At 37.8% G+C, this 19,985-nt stretch overlaps 1 protein-coding gene across 1 annotated transcript in view; it reads left to right on the top strand.

Moving 5' to 3' along the window:
- The first annotated feature begins 1,448 nt into the window (after positions 1-1,448).
- Positions 1,449-19,985, top strand: part of LOC130433948 (nesprin-1-like) — a 32,361-nt gene continuing 13,824 nt past the window's right edge. Inside the window, exons 1-5 of the mRNA XM_056763755.1 lie at positions 1,449-1,570; positions 11,209-11,270; positions 16,782-16,877; positions 17,719-17,802; positions 19,782-19,802. Of these exons, the coding sequence (XP_056619733.1) occupies positions 1,504-1,570; positions 11,209-11,270; positions 16,782-16,877; positions 17,719-17,802; positions 19,782-19,802 (330 nt within the window). The 5' untranslated portion in view covers positions 1,449-1,503. The remainder of the gene's footprint in view (positions 1,571-11,208; positions 11,271-16,781; positions 16,878-17,718; positions 17,803-19,781; positions 19,803-19,985) is intronic.

The raw sequence follows: 19,985 nt of genomic DNA on the forward strand, positions 1-19,985 counted from the left end.
CGCGTTAAAAAACGTCCTTCCCATAGGCCCATGGCATTTTACTTTTTTGTTATTGTTTCAAAGCTTAGTGACTGCTTTTTTTGTCAGGTTTTAGTTGAAGTAACTTATTATGAGCCAGAGAAATAAAAGTGCTCTCTCTACGAACAGCAGATGGCGCCGTTACTCTTTGGAGAACATATTGCAGCTACTTTTTCGGGCAAATTATGTTTTTAACATTTTTGTATGATTGGTATTTTTATAAATACAGATATATACATTAAAATTATAAAACTCCATATTGCACGTTTTTATATCTTTTTGATCATCAAAATGAAGTCCTCTCTTTATTTCTTATGATTCAATATTCAATGTATATGAATTTCTTATGTCTTCCCAGGAAAATATTCAGCAAGTTGTTGATGAGGTGCTAAGGAGCTTCATGGTGCATCTATAAAGAAGGTGAGATGCCAGTTTAAGAATGGCATACTGCACACATTCTCTCTCTCTCTCTCTCTCTCCCTCTCTCTCTCTCTCTCTCTCTCTCTCTCCCTCTCTCTCCCTCTCTCTGTCTCTCTCTCTCTCCCTCTCTCTCTCTCTCTCTCTCTCTCTCTCTCTCTCTCTTCTCTCTCTCTCTCTCTCTCTCTCTCCCCCTCTCTCTCTCTCTCTCTCTCTCTCTCTCCCTCTCTCTGTCTCTCTCTCTCTCTCTCTCTCTCTCTTTCTCCCTCTCTCTCTCTCTCTCTCTCTCTCCCTCTCTCCCTCTCTCTCTCTCTCTCTCTCTCTCTGACACATGCATCTGCAGTGACCGCGTGGAGGTCATTGCTAAGCATTGCATTGCTTGAAAACCAGCACACTCAGCAGTTTACTCTATGAATTGTAAGCTTATCCCTTTATACAGGCGTTGCTTATCGCTTTAGTCAGGCGTTTTACTTGCATTTTATCAATAAGATGTATGTGTGTGGTTGAAGCTGTACTGCAGGTGAAGAGCATAACATTATATCTCACAACATGGTTAACATAAACTTGCCTTGCTAATTTCCCTGGACATTTTTTGGGGGTGGCCTCCCGCTCCTAAGGGCCCAACAAACAAACTGTACTACAAAAGATCTTAGTGGGCTCATCCCAAGGGCCGAGACAACATTACCAGTTATCTTCCCTGATGACGGCCTTCACTTAGTGTAATGTTGTCTGCCTTACTGATGTGGCTGTGCAGAATTCAGGCCCCTCAATTGGTCAATAACATGCACTCAAGATCTGCATTCTGATTGGACACCAGGTGGCAGTGAAAACGAACGCCGGTGCCTACTGTGGTGTCTGAGATGCAGAAAGAGAGAGAGAGAGAAGTGCTAGAGGTTGCTTCCTGCAGAAGGCACAGAACTTCAAGGGGAGGAAAGGGACCGTATGTTTGCGTGGCATGCAGTGATTTTGAGTTTTTAGGACTTAATGTACATTAAGCGGATCCTGGATCATTGGAGAAGTCTCAGGTGGCTGACCTGCATCAGCATCAACTGACTTGAAATCAGTGGAATGGCATCCGCTCAGCACTATGGCCGTTCAGACAGGGAGATTGCCAATGAGATGCAGAGGCTGCAGGGTAAGCGCTTACGCATGCTTTGGCATAAAGGTGACCTCGCTGTTGTGTAGGATGACACAGCATATACCTGTGCAGATGTCATTGGGTCTTTTGTAAGGCTGACTTCTCAATTTGTATAGCTTTGAATAGTTAAGGGTACGGGTGGATATGATTTGTATTTTGTTATGATGTTTTGATTGATAACTGCATCCACGCATCAGCATGCAAAGAGTCCTTGCTAGTCTTATTTGGCGCATTGTTTCAGCAGATGCTGCTCTGCAGATGTATGTTGACAAGAGAAATGCGATGCAGATTTGTCACAACTGCATGCATGAAAAGTTTGTTTGTTTTAATTTGGTGCTTTGCAGTTCTAGTGACGTCTCTTGTTGCAAAATTGCCCTTGTGGAGTTTAGGAGTGTTTATTTTTATTTATAGTCACATACATTCAGTTTTCAACTGAACTGTTTGTTTATCTATAAAATATGGATGTTGTTTACAACGAATACATCTGTAGTTTTACACTGACCAGCATTGTTGTGCTTGTGTGCCCTGTGTGTGGACCACTCTTCAGATGAAATCAGAGAGGACGGAGAAGAGTGAATGAGTTTAGAAATGCAATTATGATAAAAGATTGTTCAGTCTGAGACTCTAAGAACGAAGGAGAGAGGATACAAGCGAAATAGCTGACTCTAGAGATGTGTTCGTCTGTGAAAGTCACCCCTTACACCTACTGTGTAAGTCTGTTTAAACCACAATTCATTATATGAAAAGCATTACCAATCTTTATTGCCAGCCAGTATTTTAGTCTTTTTTTGTCATTTTTCAGAAAATAACCGCTTTAAAAAAGAATTTAACAAAATGTAAATATTTAACTGGGATGCAAGGTTGTATAAGATACTGTATAAGGAATCGTATGTCCTCAATTAAATATATTTACCCTATTAGAAAATTATCTTTTTTTCAATTTGTCAATAAATTTAATTTAAAGATAGATTTTCTACAAATTGGTCTTATTCTCATAAAACTTCTCAAATATATTTATTTAGTTTTATTGATTTTTAGACAAAAAAAAACAAAGCCGCTATTTAAGTATTAAAACTATAATAAAGATATTTGAATTAAACGGAAATAGATCATATTTTGACTCATGATGATAATACTTTCACTAATGAGCAATATAGTTTTTCAGCATTTATTAATCTTTGTAAATGCTATAAAGTTAATGGCAATGCAATTGTTCATGTTAGTTTATAATGCATTAACTAATGTTAAGTTCACCATGAAATGAAAGTTGCGAATGTCTTTTTTTCCTATCAGGACATATGAGATGAGACAAAAATACAGGAAGAACAGTACATTTTGATTTCATGGGGACTTTAATATGATATAAAAAATGTAATGCAAGTAATTCTGAAGTAATACATGTTAACATGTAATAATGTAAACAGAACTTTTGTTCTTAAATTCATATGTTAACAAATACAACCTTATTGTACAGTGTTACCTTTATGACTTATGTATTTATGTATATTCCAATGTTTAGAACAAAAACCCCTAATATGATCCTATACCTGTCAATGATTACGACATGGTCGCATGGGCTCAATATTTCTGTATAGGTAACATAGGACTCTGGTCTCCCTAGAACCCAGAAGTAGATCACTGTGTTGAGTGTCAGGCCAGATTGATGGTATGTTAAGATGCTTGTGGGTGGAATGAATCATGTGCCGCTAAATATGTTATATAGTATGTCATCGCCCCTCTATGCCTCATTGGTTGCAAAATTAAGTCAGAACAGGAAATACATAACCATGTGCTTATGTGTTACACTTATGCATAGTATGAAACAGCAGTGGCAGAGCTGTCATATTATGATACTGCTGAAAGAAAAATAGTAGAGATGAATAAATATCTCATCTCTTAAGGAGGCCCGGAGTACTTTGGCCTAAACCGTACATGTGTGGACTTCCAAATCAAATGAAAATTTTCCCTTTGCCTTGAATGTCTCATATTTCTGTATATATATTCAACATTAGACACATTGAAATTCAATATTCGATGTTCACTCTTCACGCGAGTCGAGAATTCTTCAGCTATTCCTGAATGAGCAGATTAGAGTTGCTAATTAGACCCATTTGATCCCCTCCCTTGATCAGATTAGATTACCATTACTGTGTGTGTGAGAGCATCCCTTCCTGCCTGAAACAAAGAGCTCATCATAGGCAATATTCATTGGGTTCAAAACATTTGAACTATCATTTCAATTTCCTGTTTTATTGCTGAAAACAGAGAGGGAACGTCTTGCTAATGAGCACCTGTTTTCAAAATGGGAAGCATGCACAAACATACACATGCACGCACACACACACATGCACGCACACACGCACATCACACAAACATGTTCATTACATTATTTTTTATTCATGCATTTATGAGCCAATTTATTGGGTTGCAATGACACTAATATCCATCCTCATGTTCATTTAGGTTCATTCTTATAAATAAACTATGCCATCCCATACATTACTTCAGACACAATTTATGCATACATAATTCATGTTGTTTAATTAAACATCATTTTTATTTCAATAACAAATATCATCATTAATATGTAGCGTTCAGATCTGTTCAACTATGTATGATAGTCTATGCTTTGTTGAAATGTGTTAGAGAAGGTGGGCATCCCGACTGAACATTTCAGTACCATTCAAATAAAATGTGATAATTGTAGGGTAACATGAATCATAAACGTTAGTTACGTCATTGTATATTTGTATGCCTTGTTTTTTCTTTTGTCCTCTTTTTGGGTACGTCATATCCAAACAGTGACATGTTGTTAAAAAACAGCAATTAGTGGCACCATATGGCCAAAACAGCAAGTCTGCTTTGAAGTCCTTGCAGGCTAAATTTTTTCCCATATGTTTTGGAATTTTGCTATTTATTATCTCTCATTATCTTGACAGTAACGCCAAATCTCTGCATACTTTCAGTAATATGTTTTTTTAGTGATCATATGTGTAGGCGGTACGACCACTTCTCCACATACAGTCTGGTGGGTTTCTCAAATCAATGAGACACGTTTTACTGTCCTGTTCCCCTACTTTTTCTTTTCTTTTGTGTAGTGTGGGTCCCTAAGGGGAAAACACCATGAATAATGTCTTCATAAATAAATGTTTAAAAAAAATTGTTCTGTGTATGGTGCACGTGAGCAATTTAGCTATTTTGTCAGGTGGCCTTTTGTCTGCGTCATGCTAAAAAATCACACAAACCTGTAAAAGGTTCAAGTTTACCCTTTGTTTCTTGCGTAGGTGGCACTTTAATTATTTTCTTTTTGTGTGCATTTTATTTATGCGAATGCATTCATAACATGCACAAAGACAGAAAGAGACAGAGTTACACGGAGGTCATACCATGTGCTCATGCTCTCTTTAAGGCAATACTGGCACAATGCCAGTGAGAGAGAGGGAGAGAGAATTGGCTCAGTCCTGGCACTCGTCCACAATAGCTGTGTAATGTTGTGCCATATATGGCAGAGAGCACACAATTTCCTACTGACCAGCAAGAGTGCAGACGGTCACCTTGAACGCTGTGTAGTGGACGGGTCTTGTGGATGTGGTCCTCCTCCATTATTTTGGTGCGTCTGATATTTAACCACGAGTTCCTCTTGTTTTCTTCATTTCTTTCTTAGCATTCTGTTTTGGCTCTGGCTTGTACAAAGGTGTAATATGATAGAGGTGCAGACACAAAAGAACATGCTGTAGGTCAGCAAGGAAGAAAATGGATGCAGTGTGCAGCAAAATTACATGAAGAATTTATAATAGACATCGTTTGTGTTTTCTTGCAATAACCCTTGCGGTAGATTAAGAGCTTTAGATACTGAAAATGAAAAACAAATGTTAAAATGTTAAGATCACAACAAATAATTACAGTGTGTGGGTCTCTATTACAGATTTGCTCAAAATGTATGCAATATTTTCTAAATGTCGATAAAAAATGATATTTCCATTTAATGATGCCATGAGACTGAAATGCAAATGTTGTCTTCTCGCGATAAGTCATTTTTGCCAAACTTCTTTTATGGTGGGTTGCAAACCAGCTTCAGAAGTGCGTTCCCCGACCTACTCTGAGGATGTGTAAAAAGAAATCTAGCCCAACCAAACCGTGCCATCTTGAAAAATGTATCATGTGACGTCTTCATATGCCATGTGACCTATAAATGCGACCAAAATGTTTTAATTGCAGTTGCGAAATATTCCTTTATGGAATTGCAATTGAAAAATACCTCATGTTAGCGCAAAAACTTTTTTGCAATATGTGAGTTTTTGCCGAATTGACACGTTTCCATTGGCCATATTTTTAATTCGCATTTCAGTTTTGTGCAATTTGAAGGGAATTTTTTATGGAAACGCCGCTATTAAAAACTGGATTTTCGTTGCTTATTTGCTTGGCTGCAAGTCTAAAGCTTTTCTGAATTGTGTAAATGAAATAAATATATATCATTCCCAAATTTTAGTCTCTGGGCTCCCAGGAAGATCCTACCAATGCCATTTAAATCTCAACTCCATTTAACAGTACTGCAATTTAGAGTAATGTACATCACAATCAATAGCCCACCACTCACACAATGCAGGGGGGGGGGCTTGTCCATTAGACATGAGCACATGATAATATCATGGACCCCTACATCAACCATACAGCCTTAATGGAGCCAGACCCTTCTTCATGGTCAAGTGTGAATACAATGTAAATCTATATGACAACTGGGAAAAGAAACTCAGTACTTCACAGCGTTCAGCTGGTGTCCCCAAGAAAATAATTGCTGATTCCCGCTGACAGTGATATTGCATTGCCGGTTTCACCGACACACACATTAGAAAGCTGAAAAGATTGCGTTTAGCTTCACTTTGAGTCATTGGAATCATCCATGGCACTTATAACGCCCTCCAGATAATATGTTTCTGTCTTATCTTTCAAAGGCAGACCAACCTTGAGTTTTCCGCTCAGTCAATATCACTGAACCCTGAACTGGTCACCTTGGGACACTTTGCCTCGAGCAAACTGTGTAAAGTAGTGAAGGTCAGTGGTGCATCACCTTCCGATTTTGATAAAATCTCCCTATTTGTGAGTTTGTTTTAAGGCAGAATGTGGATTTTATAACCAGAGTATATGCAAATCCTGAGTCAATACACTTCATTAATGTTCAATATCTGCATGTGGTAATACACATGTCTCAGTGGTAATACTTGTGTCTATGTGATCCACATGATGTAGGCAGTATATGTGGGCATTTCTCAATGTGAATGAAATGCTTAGTCTGTCTGACCTACTTCTGCCCTGGCTCTGACCACAACATCATTTCATCACAAAAGCCAACAGGAGGTCCTTTAATACGCTTTAGATGCCATGATTGACATCCGTTTTGAGTTAGTCTGTAAACCACTGTCGCATTTCTTTCTTTCTTTCTTTCTTTCATTCTTTCTTTGCATTTCCTCAGCAATACACATTGTTTAACATTGCAGGCTGAAAATGCACGTTAGAATTTCAATATGTTCTTACTCTTTTTCCGGCATTACATTTAAATGTGGCCTATTGTTAAAAAATAAATCCCTATAGCCTAATAGCTAATATGAATAAATAAAATCACTGCCGATTTAATGCAGTTGAATTTTCATACGTCTTTTATTCCCTCAACATTTTAATCTTTTTATTTATTTAGCAAAACACGTCTAGACAGAGTAGGAATTTGAGCTGTATTGTGGGCACATCTGTACCGATAAGTGCACAAATCATCGGAGCCCACGAGAGGAAATTCCCGTAGTAATCATGCTGAATAATTCAGAAAATCATGTGTGTCTTTGGACTGTAATTATTGATGCTAATTAGGCAGCATTAGTTTGCTGAATTATTCTTATTTAAAGGGGTTTAGTCACATGTTTGAGGGGAAAAGCGCGGGAGGGAAGACGCTCTTGACTCGAGACTTCCGATATCAGTGAATGAGAAAGCAATCATAGCCGCACTCAACGGCCACATACACATGTTTTTATATCCTCATAGTTGTTGCTTGGTGGATGAAACGTGTGTGTGTGTTTGTCCGAAACACTGTGTGTATGAGTAACGGTTTTCTATAGTGAGGGGTAGATTTATGATTATGTAGATATTCACATGTAGGCCTCTTGTGTGTGTGCATGGCAGGAGAGAGAGTCGTCTCAACTTAATGCACTTGTTTCACATGTATGGTGTGCATGTATAACAAAAAGAAAAGGATTTATTGTAGATCAGATTAAATCGTTGTGGGGAAAACTCACGGCACAGTGAATCCATATTTCTGAACTTGGCAGTAAACCCTTTGTTTAGTAATCGACCCTTCACTTTTCACTTCACTATTCTATTGTAGCTTTCAAATTACATTTGCTATTTTATTTATTCGGTATACCACTAGGTGGTGCAATGCCCTTTCTTTCTTTTTTCTTTCTTTCTTTCTTTCTTTCTTTCTTTCTTTCTTTCTTTCTCTCTTTTTGTCATTAGTCTGTAAGCCAGGCATGTATGGACTAATAGAGAGGGAAAACCCATGGGGTTAGTTGGATAGCCTCAGGTATTAGGCGAACTGAGCCAACATCTGTTTGTACTCTAACTTCTACTGATCTCTAGTTTATACCCCTCAGCTTTCTTTTTAGTAACAAAATAAAATCAAATTAAATGAAAATTCATTCTTTTAAAAATATGTTGTTTTTCCATTACTTTCTCATGAAGATTGTTCTTAAGGGCTTCTATCACCTGAATGTATAATAGATTTAGACTTCAAGGACTGCTTGTATTGTAATAAACTGTGTATTTAAAAAGAGTGGTCATGGAGGTCAAATGTTTGGTCAATCGCACTACCAAAAAGTTCAGTTTCATTTCAGGACCATGGACAGGGACCAGGCACTTCTTCAACAAACTTTCAACATGTTAAAACGGGTTGAATCTATACATTAACCACCACAAATTTATAAATTAAACAAATCATTGTCTACTGAAATATTCACTGGTTATAGCAAAACCACGAAGACCCACACTCGTTCAATTTTCAACTTCAAGGTATGTTATTGGCATGATTGCGTGTTATTATAACATTGCCAACGCATTTAACATGTAACAAAAGACATATACAATAAGAACAAACATTAGAGTGAAATTAAAATTAAAATAAGTTGCTGAGTAAGACATAAATATAGAATGAAATATAAAACAAAATATATGAAATATAGAAATAAAATTCCTTTCTCTCTTTGTCTCTCTCTCTCTCTCTCTCTCTCTCTCACACACACACACACACACACACAATGCATACATGTACACACATACACACGCCTGTCAAAGAGAGATTTTCATTAAAGATTCTGCAGAAGAGATTCCAGGCTAGGTTAGTGAGTTGAAGATAACAGGGGACTGATGGCAAATGACAGGAGCCATTTCATATTAATGACTTTCATCATTTAAAACCCTTTTGGGAGGAGACAAATAAAGGGGTAAATTATACCCATGATTAATGAAACTATCATAATTTTAGAGATTGTCACCGTCCCCAGGCTTTTAATTTTCTTGTATCTTCATTTTTGAAATCTACAACAATAGTGGTTCATTTCCTCTATACTGCTACAGTAAAGAAAAGGATATTTATTTCATGCATGCCAAGCTAAAATGTCATTATATAATATTCATCTGATACACATTGTAAACAAGTTATTTTTGGTAAAAAAAGCACATTGTAACAAAAACCCACATTCAATAATGCATCCAAGTTGTGTAGGGATATTTGTTTTGTTAGACTGTTTATGGAGGTTTAGAGTAAAAAGCCACTGGGAGCGGCAAATAAGATGGAGCAGTGTTTTCAGGCAAAGTTAATCAGCTCAGCCCCGTGGCTTCCTCTAAAACCCTGGAATCCAATGCATTTTGTGGCAGAAAAGAGAGACAGAGAGCGAATTCAGCTGATCTTGGGGAATTTCAGCGCCAAGCACGTCTTGCCCGGTTTGGTTTTTAAAGAGCGTGTGTGCCAGCTATGTGACACACACACCACTCCCCCTCCGTTTATGCTCAGATGACATCACACATTCACACACAATCTGATTGGCTGTAGGTAAAGGGGGAATGGATTGTTACTGCAGTCGTACCGTTTTTAGAGAGAAATGCTGAGACCGGTGTTGCACACATGCACACATTCCCACACACTCTTTCCATTGCAGTATATGCAGTATAGAGAGGACACGGGACCTGTTTGCATACTTCAGAGTAGAAGGAAGCAAGGAAGCTAAATAAGAGGGCGGCAGCTGGTCCGAGATCAGCAAAAAATCAGTCGTGGAGAATTTTGACAGATTGTAGACGAGATAGAGTGGGCAAGAGTAGAGGACAAGGGGAGTTACCCTGTGCAGGAACTCTCACCATCACAGGTGGATGCACTCTTCATGGACTTAGGGTTTACAGAGGCATTGTGGGAATGGAAGTCAAGGGCAAGGTGGCCCAACGGTGGGAGGATATAGCTGCCAAAAAGAAGACAGGCACATGCCTCAACTTAGTGCCAGGGGTTTCACAACACCTGCGGGGTAAGAATTTGGCATACTTGCCTCCTAAAATTCATTTTTTTGCAGTGGTTTACATCCTTTACATTGCATGTGTGTGTACTAAAATCTGTGCACACGTATAAAATTGTGTTTTAAAAATCAGTTATTTGATGCACTGTGAATCATTACTCAGTGTGTGTGTGTGTGTGTGTGACTGACTGTGTGAGAGAGAATGTGTGAAATTAGGAAGTGTTGATTAATCATGGTGGTTATTTTGGAAAGGATTTAATTAGAAATAAGTAAAAAGGCTCCATGAATATAATTATGTGGTTTCTAAGGGGCACATTTTGTGTGAGGTGCGTGGATCGGTGATGGAACAGCGTTTGGTATGTGAGTTTACATCTGTCTGGCTCAAAGTCACCCTGTCCTTATGATGGTGGGCTGGGGACGCACACACTAATGCAGCAGCAAATCACTCCTATTATCATTTATCACACTCTTCTTTTCATCAATATTTAATTACTTCAGATTTGAAACAGATTCAAGAAAACTATTAATTCACAAAAACACACAATTTTAGCACATGTGACATAAAAACATGTGGTCTGCATAATGCATGAGCTAGCTCCTTTTCCTATCAAACACACAGAGATGATGTGTGACACAGTGACCGACTTCAGTATGATCCATCAGACAGTGGTTTCATTAAAGATCTCAGGTCTGCATCATTTGTCATGTCATGATATATCAGTTAAAATGAAGAATATTAGTCTCCTTGTAGTCCAGAATCAACACTGGAATAGAGCAGAAGATTTTGTTTAGTGAATTAAATGTTTACTTGGCATTAATAAAGCTTTTGGGTAAAAGTAAATCTGTTCAATTTTGATTTAAATGTGTGTTATACGATTCTGTTAAAAATGATAGGTAAAAGCACAGTTCTTTGGGAAATATACAGTATTGTCTAATTTCCCCAGAACAACCCAATAACTCACTTTGTATTGGGATTAGATCATGTGTTATGAAACATATGAAAGTTCGTGTCATTTATGCTTTGATTAAGATTCAATCAATATTGCGTTTCTCTGGATTCTTATGTGTTTTGTATATATTTCTTTCTTTCAGATGAACAGGAAGCAGTACAGAAGAGGACTTTTACTAAATGGATCAACTCTCACCTGGCAAAGGTGAGCTGTGATGTGTAACAATCATACACAGATACATGCATACGTGCAGTAACACAAAGTACATGAATGTTTTTCTCTCCACGTTACAGAATTAATCCGTCATATGACTGGTGGCACCGGCCTAAATCTACCATAAACATGCACTTTAATCTCCTCTATAGATTACTGTACCTCATTTTACCAGGGTACGGTCAGTCTGCTGACAGGACTTACCTATAGCTTACTGTGTAATAGCACAGCACAGCACAGCATTACATAATAATAATGAGTAACTGCAAAGACTATAATCAGGATTGCTGTGCTGGGCTGGAACATGTGGGGGTAAGGGGGTGAGATGGGATAAAGTATTTAAAATGGAACAATTACACTCTTCAGAGGTTTAACCGATATATGTACAAATGGGTTAAAAGGGATAGCTCACCTTAAAATATTTTTTTCATCATTTGCTCTAAAGTCTAAAGTCTTTCAGAATTGTGTACATGAAATACATATATAATCATTCCCAAATTTTTGTCACTGGGCTCTCATCTCATTCCAATTCTATAGGACTTTAATTCTTGCGCAGAACACAAAAGAAGATAAAAAAAGTCGATTGCCGAACAACATGGGCCCAATTGACCTCCATTAAATGGACACAAACCACTGAGAAATTTCTCAAAGTATCTTTTGTGTTCCACAGAGGAAAGAGTCATATACAGGTTTTAAACGCCATGAGGGTGAATAAATGATGACAGAATTTTTATTTTTGGGTGAACTATTCCTGTAAAGGTGCTGTGTGTAATATTTAGGATGATCCACTGACAGAAATGCACACTAAAATACATAAATATGTCTTCAGAGGTGTATAAAGACTACATAATGAATCGTTATGTTTTTATTACTTTAGAATGAGCTATTTCTATCTACATACACGGCGGTCCCCTCATGGTCCCCTCTCGCCACGTTGTTTCTTCAGTACCTTTAAACGGACCAACTGCTTGTAAATACGTTATCTCCAACGACAAAGAAGTGAAAACACAACAACAATTTGTCCTGTAAGAGCCGCCGTAGTGCTTCGAAAGGGAGGGGTGAGCAGTGGGGTGAGCCATTGGTTGCAATTCGCAAACTCAAAACTAGATGCCGCTGAAATCTCCACATTGCTTCATTAACATATTGATTTGAAATGTAAGCCATCTTTTCAATCAGTAAAATTATCACAATATGGGTGAAGTTTAAAGGTTTCTTTATAAGAGGTGCTCGTATAAATTAGCAAATCAAAATAGGAGACTATAGCGTTTGGCCTCATGTGCATGTAATAACACAATGGAGCATTGATTTGTGTGTTGAGAATGACTGGTCAAGCCGTTTGTAATTACCTGCCACTCCAAATATATCTAGTATAATCACCTCGACTTCTCGTTGACAGCAGAAAATTAATTTGAGTCTGTGAGGAATACATCTCGACGTCATATTTCATAATAGGATTTGTGTGCCAGCGTTCTTTTCTGTTGACATTTTAATTACAAATGTTTTGAATGGGTTAATGGTCTAGCCGTTATTTACAGTATTTGTCTATTTATTTGCTCATTATCTGTCAAGAACATATTTGACACTTAAAGATTCAAAAGGTAAATTTGCATATTAATTCATATACTGTATGCACTATTATCCTTAACCTACATCCAAATATTTACTAATGCCAAAGAAAACCTGGTGAATTTCAAGCATGTTTTTTTGACAGGCAACATTTTTCCAATACAAACTGGGCACTGTGCAGGGAATGTCTTAAAACTTTTGTGAATTGTAGGTGTTTCTGTAAAAGTCTGATACGCTTTCTGCTAATGTCCAACTATAACTGCCTTCAGTCTGTTGAATTGTTTAGCCACCTCATTAGTTTTACTCTTCATGTAAGCCTCCAGGTCCTTGGATTTTTTTCCTAACGTGTCACAGCGGTAGTTGGTTAAAAGGATTCAGATAAAACTACGAAGGTCAATGTAAGTTGCATTCAGATCAGTCTTTATTGAGCTTTCAGTGGACTGCATTCGAAAAGTAGCCAAAAAACCCACAATGCGTTATCTTGGACTTCCAATACCTATTGTAGTACAGAGATGTTATGTGCTTCAATATATGTGCAGAAAGGAAGAAGATGGTCTCATTAAAATTGCAAATAGAGCTATTTGAAACTATTTGAACTTTTTCTAAAACCATCAGGATCAATTATGTTCAGCATATCTTATAAATCCCCAAAATGAGATCAAAAGCTGAACACCAACAAGCAGTGCCAGACACCTGCTGTTCCCCCGTCTTCGCTGCTGCCCTTTAACCTCATCCCACTGCTGAATGACGTTGCCTTGGCGACAACACTCAAGTGTTTCCAGTTGGAGTTTCAGAATGCATGTGGTAAATAGGAATAAATTTGACTATTGTAGGAATTGACAGGCCGCTGAGACGCTGATCTCCTTCAAGAGAAAGACTGAAGAGAGACTGTATGTGTTGTTTGAGTGATCCCTGTTTAGATTTGGGTTTCAGGTGTTTTTGATGAAATCTCTAGCTCTCTACCTCTAATGCAAATCATCTGTGTTTTACCGGCTCTGTTTATATCCCAAAGGCAAGAGATTAATTCTTAACAGCATTGCTGAGATAATACAAAATGAGAAATTTTCATTCCTTTAGAGGTGTATCAAAAGACTCGCCCATAGGTACATGATAAAAAATTAAATGTAATTAGATCTGAACACACTAAATTACGTCTCTTGTTTCCAGACTTCACTAGTGAGTGATAAAAACTATTTCAACCCTAGAGTACAAACGTGTTCCTACAGAAAAAAAACAAATCAAATATTTGATTCAACCCAATAATCAGTTCCCACAGTATCGATTGCAATGCATTGTGGGATATTACACCATCCTTATAATCCAAATGGTTCATTATATGATAGCATCACAGGACATGCAGCACCTCAGGCCTCATCACTCATGCATATGCCTGCAAATTTGAAGGACATCAGAGAGGCGGGTCTGAAGTACTAATCTGCCTAAGAGCCTCAACTTGATTAAGCCACTAGAGAGAGAGAGAGAGAGAGAGAGAGCACGTTTAAGGCGTGAGACCGTAAGAGGCCACCCTCCATTTCAATTTTGACAAATCCTCTCAGACAAGGTTAGGGCTTAATTATGGCATGCCCAATATTGAGGATGAGCTCGTTTCTCATGTGCTTGACAGATAGCACGGGTGTACGGCACACACAGACGCCATCCGGAAACCCCACCGCTTCCACCTGCTTGCTCACTAGACACGGAAACTTCAAGTTTCCCTCTGAATTCTAAAACTCATTACAGACTGCATGTCAACATCGGAAACAAGATGTTATGATTCGTATGTGGTCAGTTTAAGGCCACAATGTTCAGATATACAAACAATACCTTAAATTTGACCATTTGTACCTAAAGCACGGCAGGATTTTCAGACGGCTCACTCAGTTATGAGTCTGTATGGCTCGAAAATGTTTCAGTTTTTCCGAACGTTCATAATAATGCAAATAAAGTACAATTTGCATTTTTGTGCTAGGATAGTTCACCCAATGAAAATTTTGTCATGATTTACACACCCTCGAGTTATTCCAGATCTGTATACATTTCTTTTTTCTGATGAACACAGAGAAAGATATTTGGAAGAATGCTTTTAACCAAACTGTTCTCGGCCACCATTGAATAAAGCAGGAAAAAAACAAAGATAGTCGAAAGTGCCACAGAACTGTTCGCTTTTTTTTAACAACAGAACAAAGAAATATAGAAAGCGGTTTATTCTACTATGGTAGTCAATGCTGGCCAAGAACTGTTTGGTTACAAGCATTCTTCCAAATATATTTCTCTGTGTTCATCAGAACAAAGAATGTTTTACAGATTTGGACCAACTCAAGGGTAAATAAATGATGGCAGAATTTTCATTTCTGGGTGAACTGGCCCTTTAAAACAAAATTAGACAACCCATGAAGATACACAAAGAACGTTTTACAGATTTGGACCAACTCAAGGGTACAGTACCAAAAGTTTACGATCACTTAAAATGTTTCTCATGAGCATAAAAATCTTGAAGGTATGTTTCAATGTTTAAAATACCTTTTGTAGTCCAAAATACAATTGTGTTAACGTATCGATTTCTATCATTACAACTAAATATTTATTAAAAAATATATTTTTTAATGGGATTACTTTCAAATACTGAATCAAAAGCAGCCAATTAGAGTCCAGCACATTGAAATGCCTTTAATACTCTTTAAAAAGCTTCCCAGGTTGAGACCTCAAGAAAATTAATAAAAAAGGCAAGTTGTACGAGTTTAGTAATTTTAGGCACTATGAAAACTTTAAAGATGTTATATAACATAGAGCTGTTTCATTTCGGATGCTTTTTGTCACAACATAATTCCCAGTTACGATTATTCCATGTTTTTTGTGACAAGCTTTAATTTGGTTGATTTTGTGAGATACAGTACCTGTAGATTTCATGTAGGGCATAGTAATACTTGTAAAGCTATTTGGATGACTAAAATGGCACCATTCGCATTCGAACAGCACTTAGCCGCCTACCCTCAACCTTCATTGAACTCTACCCCCCCCAACTCTGTTAGATATTGAAATCAGTTAGATTGCACCTCAGGCATTTCTGTGTTCACATGAACTTTGATTGGGTTTATCAACTATCACAGACATTTGCAGCTACCATAGCTAAATGCTGTCAGTCAGCGCCTGCCGTGACAATCTATTTCCATCTGTAATATCCAGACACACATACAGTAATGAGTTTGTTAAGCCCTGTTGGTCGTGCCTTTGTGGTTTTCCCTCTTATTTTTCATTAGTGGCATAATTACTCAAAGTGCTTCTTTTTAATGTAATATCCTATCAGGTGATTTTATCCAATTAGCTTTTGAATTATTTAGAGCTAATTGGAATATCTCATCCATTCCTCCCCCAGCTTTCTCAAAAATGCTTCAAAAGTGAATATGGGAGGAAAAACATAACTCGCTTTCCATCTCGGTCTTCTGTCTCTAATTAAGGTCACACCGCTATCATTCTCTCTCAACATCTTTCACTTTGACAGTTTTTTCGTCCTCTTGCCATTCCTTGGAATTTAAGTCTACACCCCTCTACATCTCTCACTTTCGCTGCTTCATATTAATCTCCCTATGAATGACTTCGCCACCCGGCAGCTTTCCATTCCAAATCCCAGTCATGTGACTGCTGTATTAGAGAAATCCTAGATGTGTCGTGCGGGTAAAGAGGGGCTGCGTGGATGGATTAGCGGAAGGGCTCCGTCAGGTCAGACAGTCTGCGTCGTCTCCAGAATCAGCACTTTTGGATAATTTTTCAAGCTTAAGACTGTTAAAGCCTGACAGCCCAAATATTCACTTGGTTTTATTCCAGTTGGCTTTTGATTCGAGATGTTTGATTCAGGTTTTGTCCAAAAACAGCCATCTTAAATGGTAAACATACTTGTCTGAGTAGAAAGTCATTGATTGATTGTTGTTTCCTCCCCAGTGTAATCCGCCTTTGATGGTGTCAGATCTCTTTGAAGATGTAAAAGATGGAGTGATGCTCCTAGCTCTTCTTGAAGTTCTTTCTGGTCACAAACTGGTAAGCTGCTTGTTGTTTGGGGAAAAAATCCCCCTGTGTATTCAGTAGGTTTGTTTTGGTGTTTGATATTCTTGTAAAGGAAATGGCTTAAAGGGGTCATATGGTGCAAATACATGTTTTTTTGTTTCTTTGGTGTGTTACTGTATAAGTTGCCCATGCATGTATAAGACACGTAAAATTGCTAAAATTTATGTGTCGGAACAAAAGATCCATTCTATCTAAAAGCGAATGCTCACCCAGACCTGGCTGAAACGCCTCGTGTAACCACAACCCCTCATTTCTACATCAGTTTGTGAAAAATCCCATACAAAAAGAAATACAATTTATGGGATCATTGCAAAAAAAACATACAGGGACTACATGGACATGTAGTCAGTGAATATGAAAGATGCCAGGTAGCATATAATAAACAGTATAATGCAGTACTTTAGCACAATTACAAAAACTCACATTGATTATATTATGAATTAGTAAAGAATTGTTATTATTTAAAAATACACACACTCGTTAGGTTTGTATGTTTAATACGGCCTTAATGATTTTTATACATATATATACAACTAAAAGGCCGGCGATGCCTCAGTTTTTTAAGTACTGTAACAATCAATAATCTGATGGACACATGGGGCTTTCATAACAACTGTGTTTCCTCTCTCTCCTTTCATCGGTTTGGTGTGTCATCATATATTTTTAAATTATTTTCCTCTCCGTACTATATATAACCATTCTTATCATCTGTTATCTTGCTGTCTCTGCTGCTGCGTTTATTTATCTTTCTCTGTCGGCTATTTACATTTACCGTTTCTTTTTGTCTGTTGTACCATCATCTCCATTGGGACAGCCGTGCGAGCAGGGCCGCAAGCTGAGGAGAATCCACTGGGTTGCTAACATAGGAAGAGCCCTCAAGTTTCTGGAGGGCAGGAGGGTAAGAGAACGCATTCCCTTATTGCTTTGCTCAGGTGTAGAGCTCCAGGTCATAACTACTCAGTCTGACCTACGTGACCTTTCAAGGTTTACCCCCTAGTATCTACTCAGTTGTTGCTCCATCACTTCGAAACACTTTATCTCATGAGAGACATAAGAGAAAGAAGGAAAACTGGTTTTAGCTTTTGTCTACAGATCAGCTGAATATATTTAGGTTTACAGTGTCTCTTTCTACTCAGTCAAAAACTGTGCTGTAGTGTCTTAAAATGATACATTTGTAAACATTTATTTACCCTCATGATGTTCAAAACATGTATATGACTCTTTCATTTGGGATGATGAGGACAGAAATTTTAAGTCGATATGACATTTCACAGGATTCAGAGAGGGTTAAGAAAGCTAAGAAAACACATTAACCAAATTAAATTGTCCTTTAATCACTAAACGTATGGTTTCCAAAGACAAAATACATGAATTTAAATATATATAATAATAACATTTATATTTGATGTAAATATCCATTTACTTTTACACTATGTAGGTAGACTAAAATAAAAACACAGCTTATGTGTTAAAGATTTTAATGACAGATTAAGAGTTCATGGCAGTCCTGGATTTATCAAGACAGTTGCCTTCCAGGACCAGAGTCAAATATCCCTAGTTTATGGATTCATTACAACATGCTAGAGGGTTCATGACAGGCTGCGATAAATTGACATGGATTTATAAGCTGATGTTGACACTTTAGACTGAAATTATTCTCATTTCTGAGGTTTAGCACTGAGCCATCACACAGTATCACAAATCTTCCTCCGGTCCCTCAGGTGTGATGATGCGCCGGTTGCCAATGCAGCACTAAATCATTAAGGTACCTCGGTGTTTGAAAATAGATTAAAGAAAAGTTCGATCATTACCTTAAAAAACACAGAGGAGCTCAGAAATGGGCTTGTTTTTTTCACTGTGCAGTATACCTCGTGTTTGTTCATGTGATCTCTCCGGGGGAAAGGACATCCAGCATATATCTCATTTAGACGTGTATCTGAGCCTCAGAATATAATTATTCTCAGTCAGTGAATGAAGCTGATCTAATCCTCCCTCACTTGACGGTGGTCCGTGTGTTTGATCTCTCAGAGAAACTGAAAATCCAAGTCTCAAATGGACTTTTAGTATATCTTATCGTTCTCTGTTTCGCCTGGAGCACAGTGGGAGACGCCAGAGTAACACAGTTTTGTAGTAGCCTATGTTAAACTGTATTTTTGTATCTGTTTTTTGGTTTTATGGATATTGTATCTGTATTATTGGGCCGTTTAAAAAGGCACCATTTACACAGAAATATGTTATTTACTCACTCTTTTGTCATTCTAAACCTGGTTATATTTTTCTGTGGTGCACAATAGCTGGAGCTGTGACAGAGGGCAGCACACTTGCCCATGACATATATTGCTTACAAAGCTATTGGCTCACGGTGACCGGGGATCAAATCCAGCATGGGTCATGTTCTGATCCTTTCCCTCTCTCTCCCCCACTTTTCTGTCTGCCTCCATAGTGTGCTCTAAAAAAGGTAAAAAACAAAGCGAAAAGAATTGTTCCACAGCTTTTGTCAAGAGGCTTTAAAAAAAGCAGCATGCTTCAGCTACTCTGCGCTCTTCTCCAAATCTAAGTGTAAAATTCAAACAGTCAGATTCACATGCCTGAATGACACAAGGTTGAGTAAATTTTCATTTTAAAGCGAACCTTTTCTTGTGCTTTGTCTTGGCTGGTTCTTGGGTGCTTTGGGGTGTGTGTGTGTGACAATGGTGTGCATGTGTGCAATATACACCTTGTCTGTCAAGGGTTTTGTCTGTTGCTGAGGGTCCTTATCGCTCGTCTTTTAGTTAGGGGGGTGTATAGTGCTTTAGTTCTAGACGCTTTTGTTAACAGCATGTAATCACCTCTATTGTTCTTCTCTTTCATTCTTTCTTTTGTTTTGTCACCGTGCAGTCGGCCTACAGGGGATCACCGGTTAGTATGACCTTTTCTGTGACTGTCTATATAACAACTGTGATTGACAATATCAGTGTCTGAATCAGGATCCATCCAAATGTAATCAGACTTGATAACAATGACACCGTAGCAACGCATGTAATGCTAGCAATATCAGTATTTTGTTTATAAATACATAGTAATAATATCATATTAAAAGTA

Source organism: Triplophysa dalaica, chromosome 13 (assembly GCF_015846415.1).
Source record: "Triplophysa dalaica isolate WHDGS20190420 chromosome 13, ASM1584641v1, whole genome shotgun sequence".
In the NCBI taxonomy this organism is placed as follows: domain Eukaryota; kingdom Metazoa; phylum Chordata; class Actinopteri; order Cypriniformes; family Nemacheilidae; genus Triplophysa; species Triplophysa dalaica.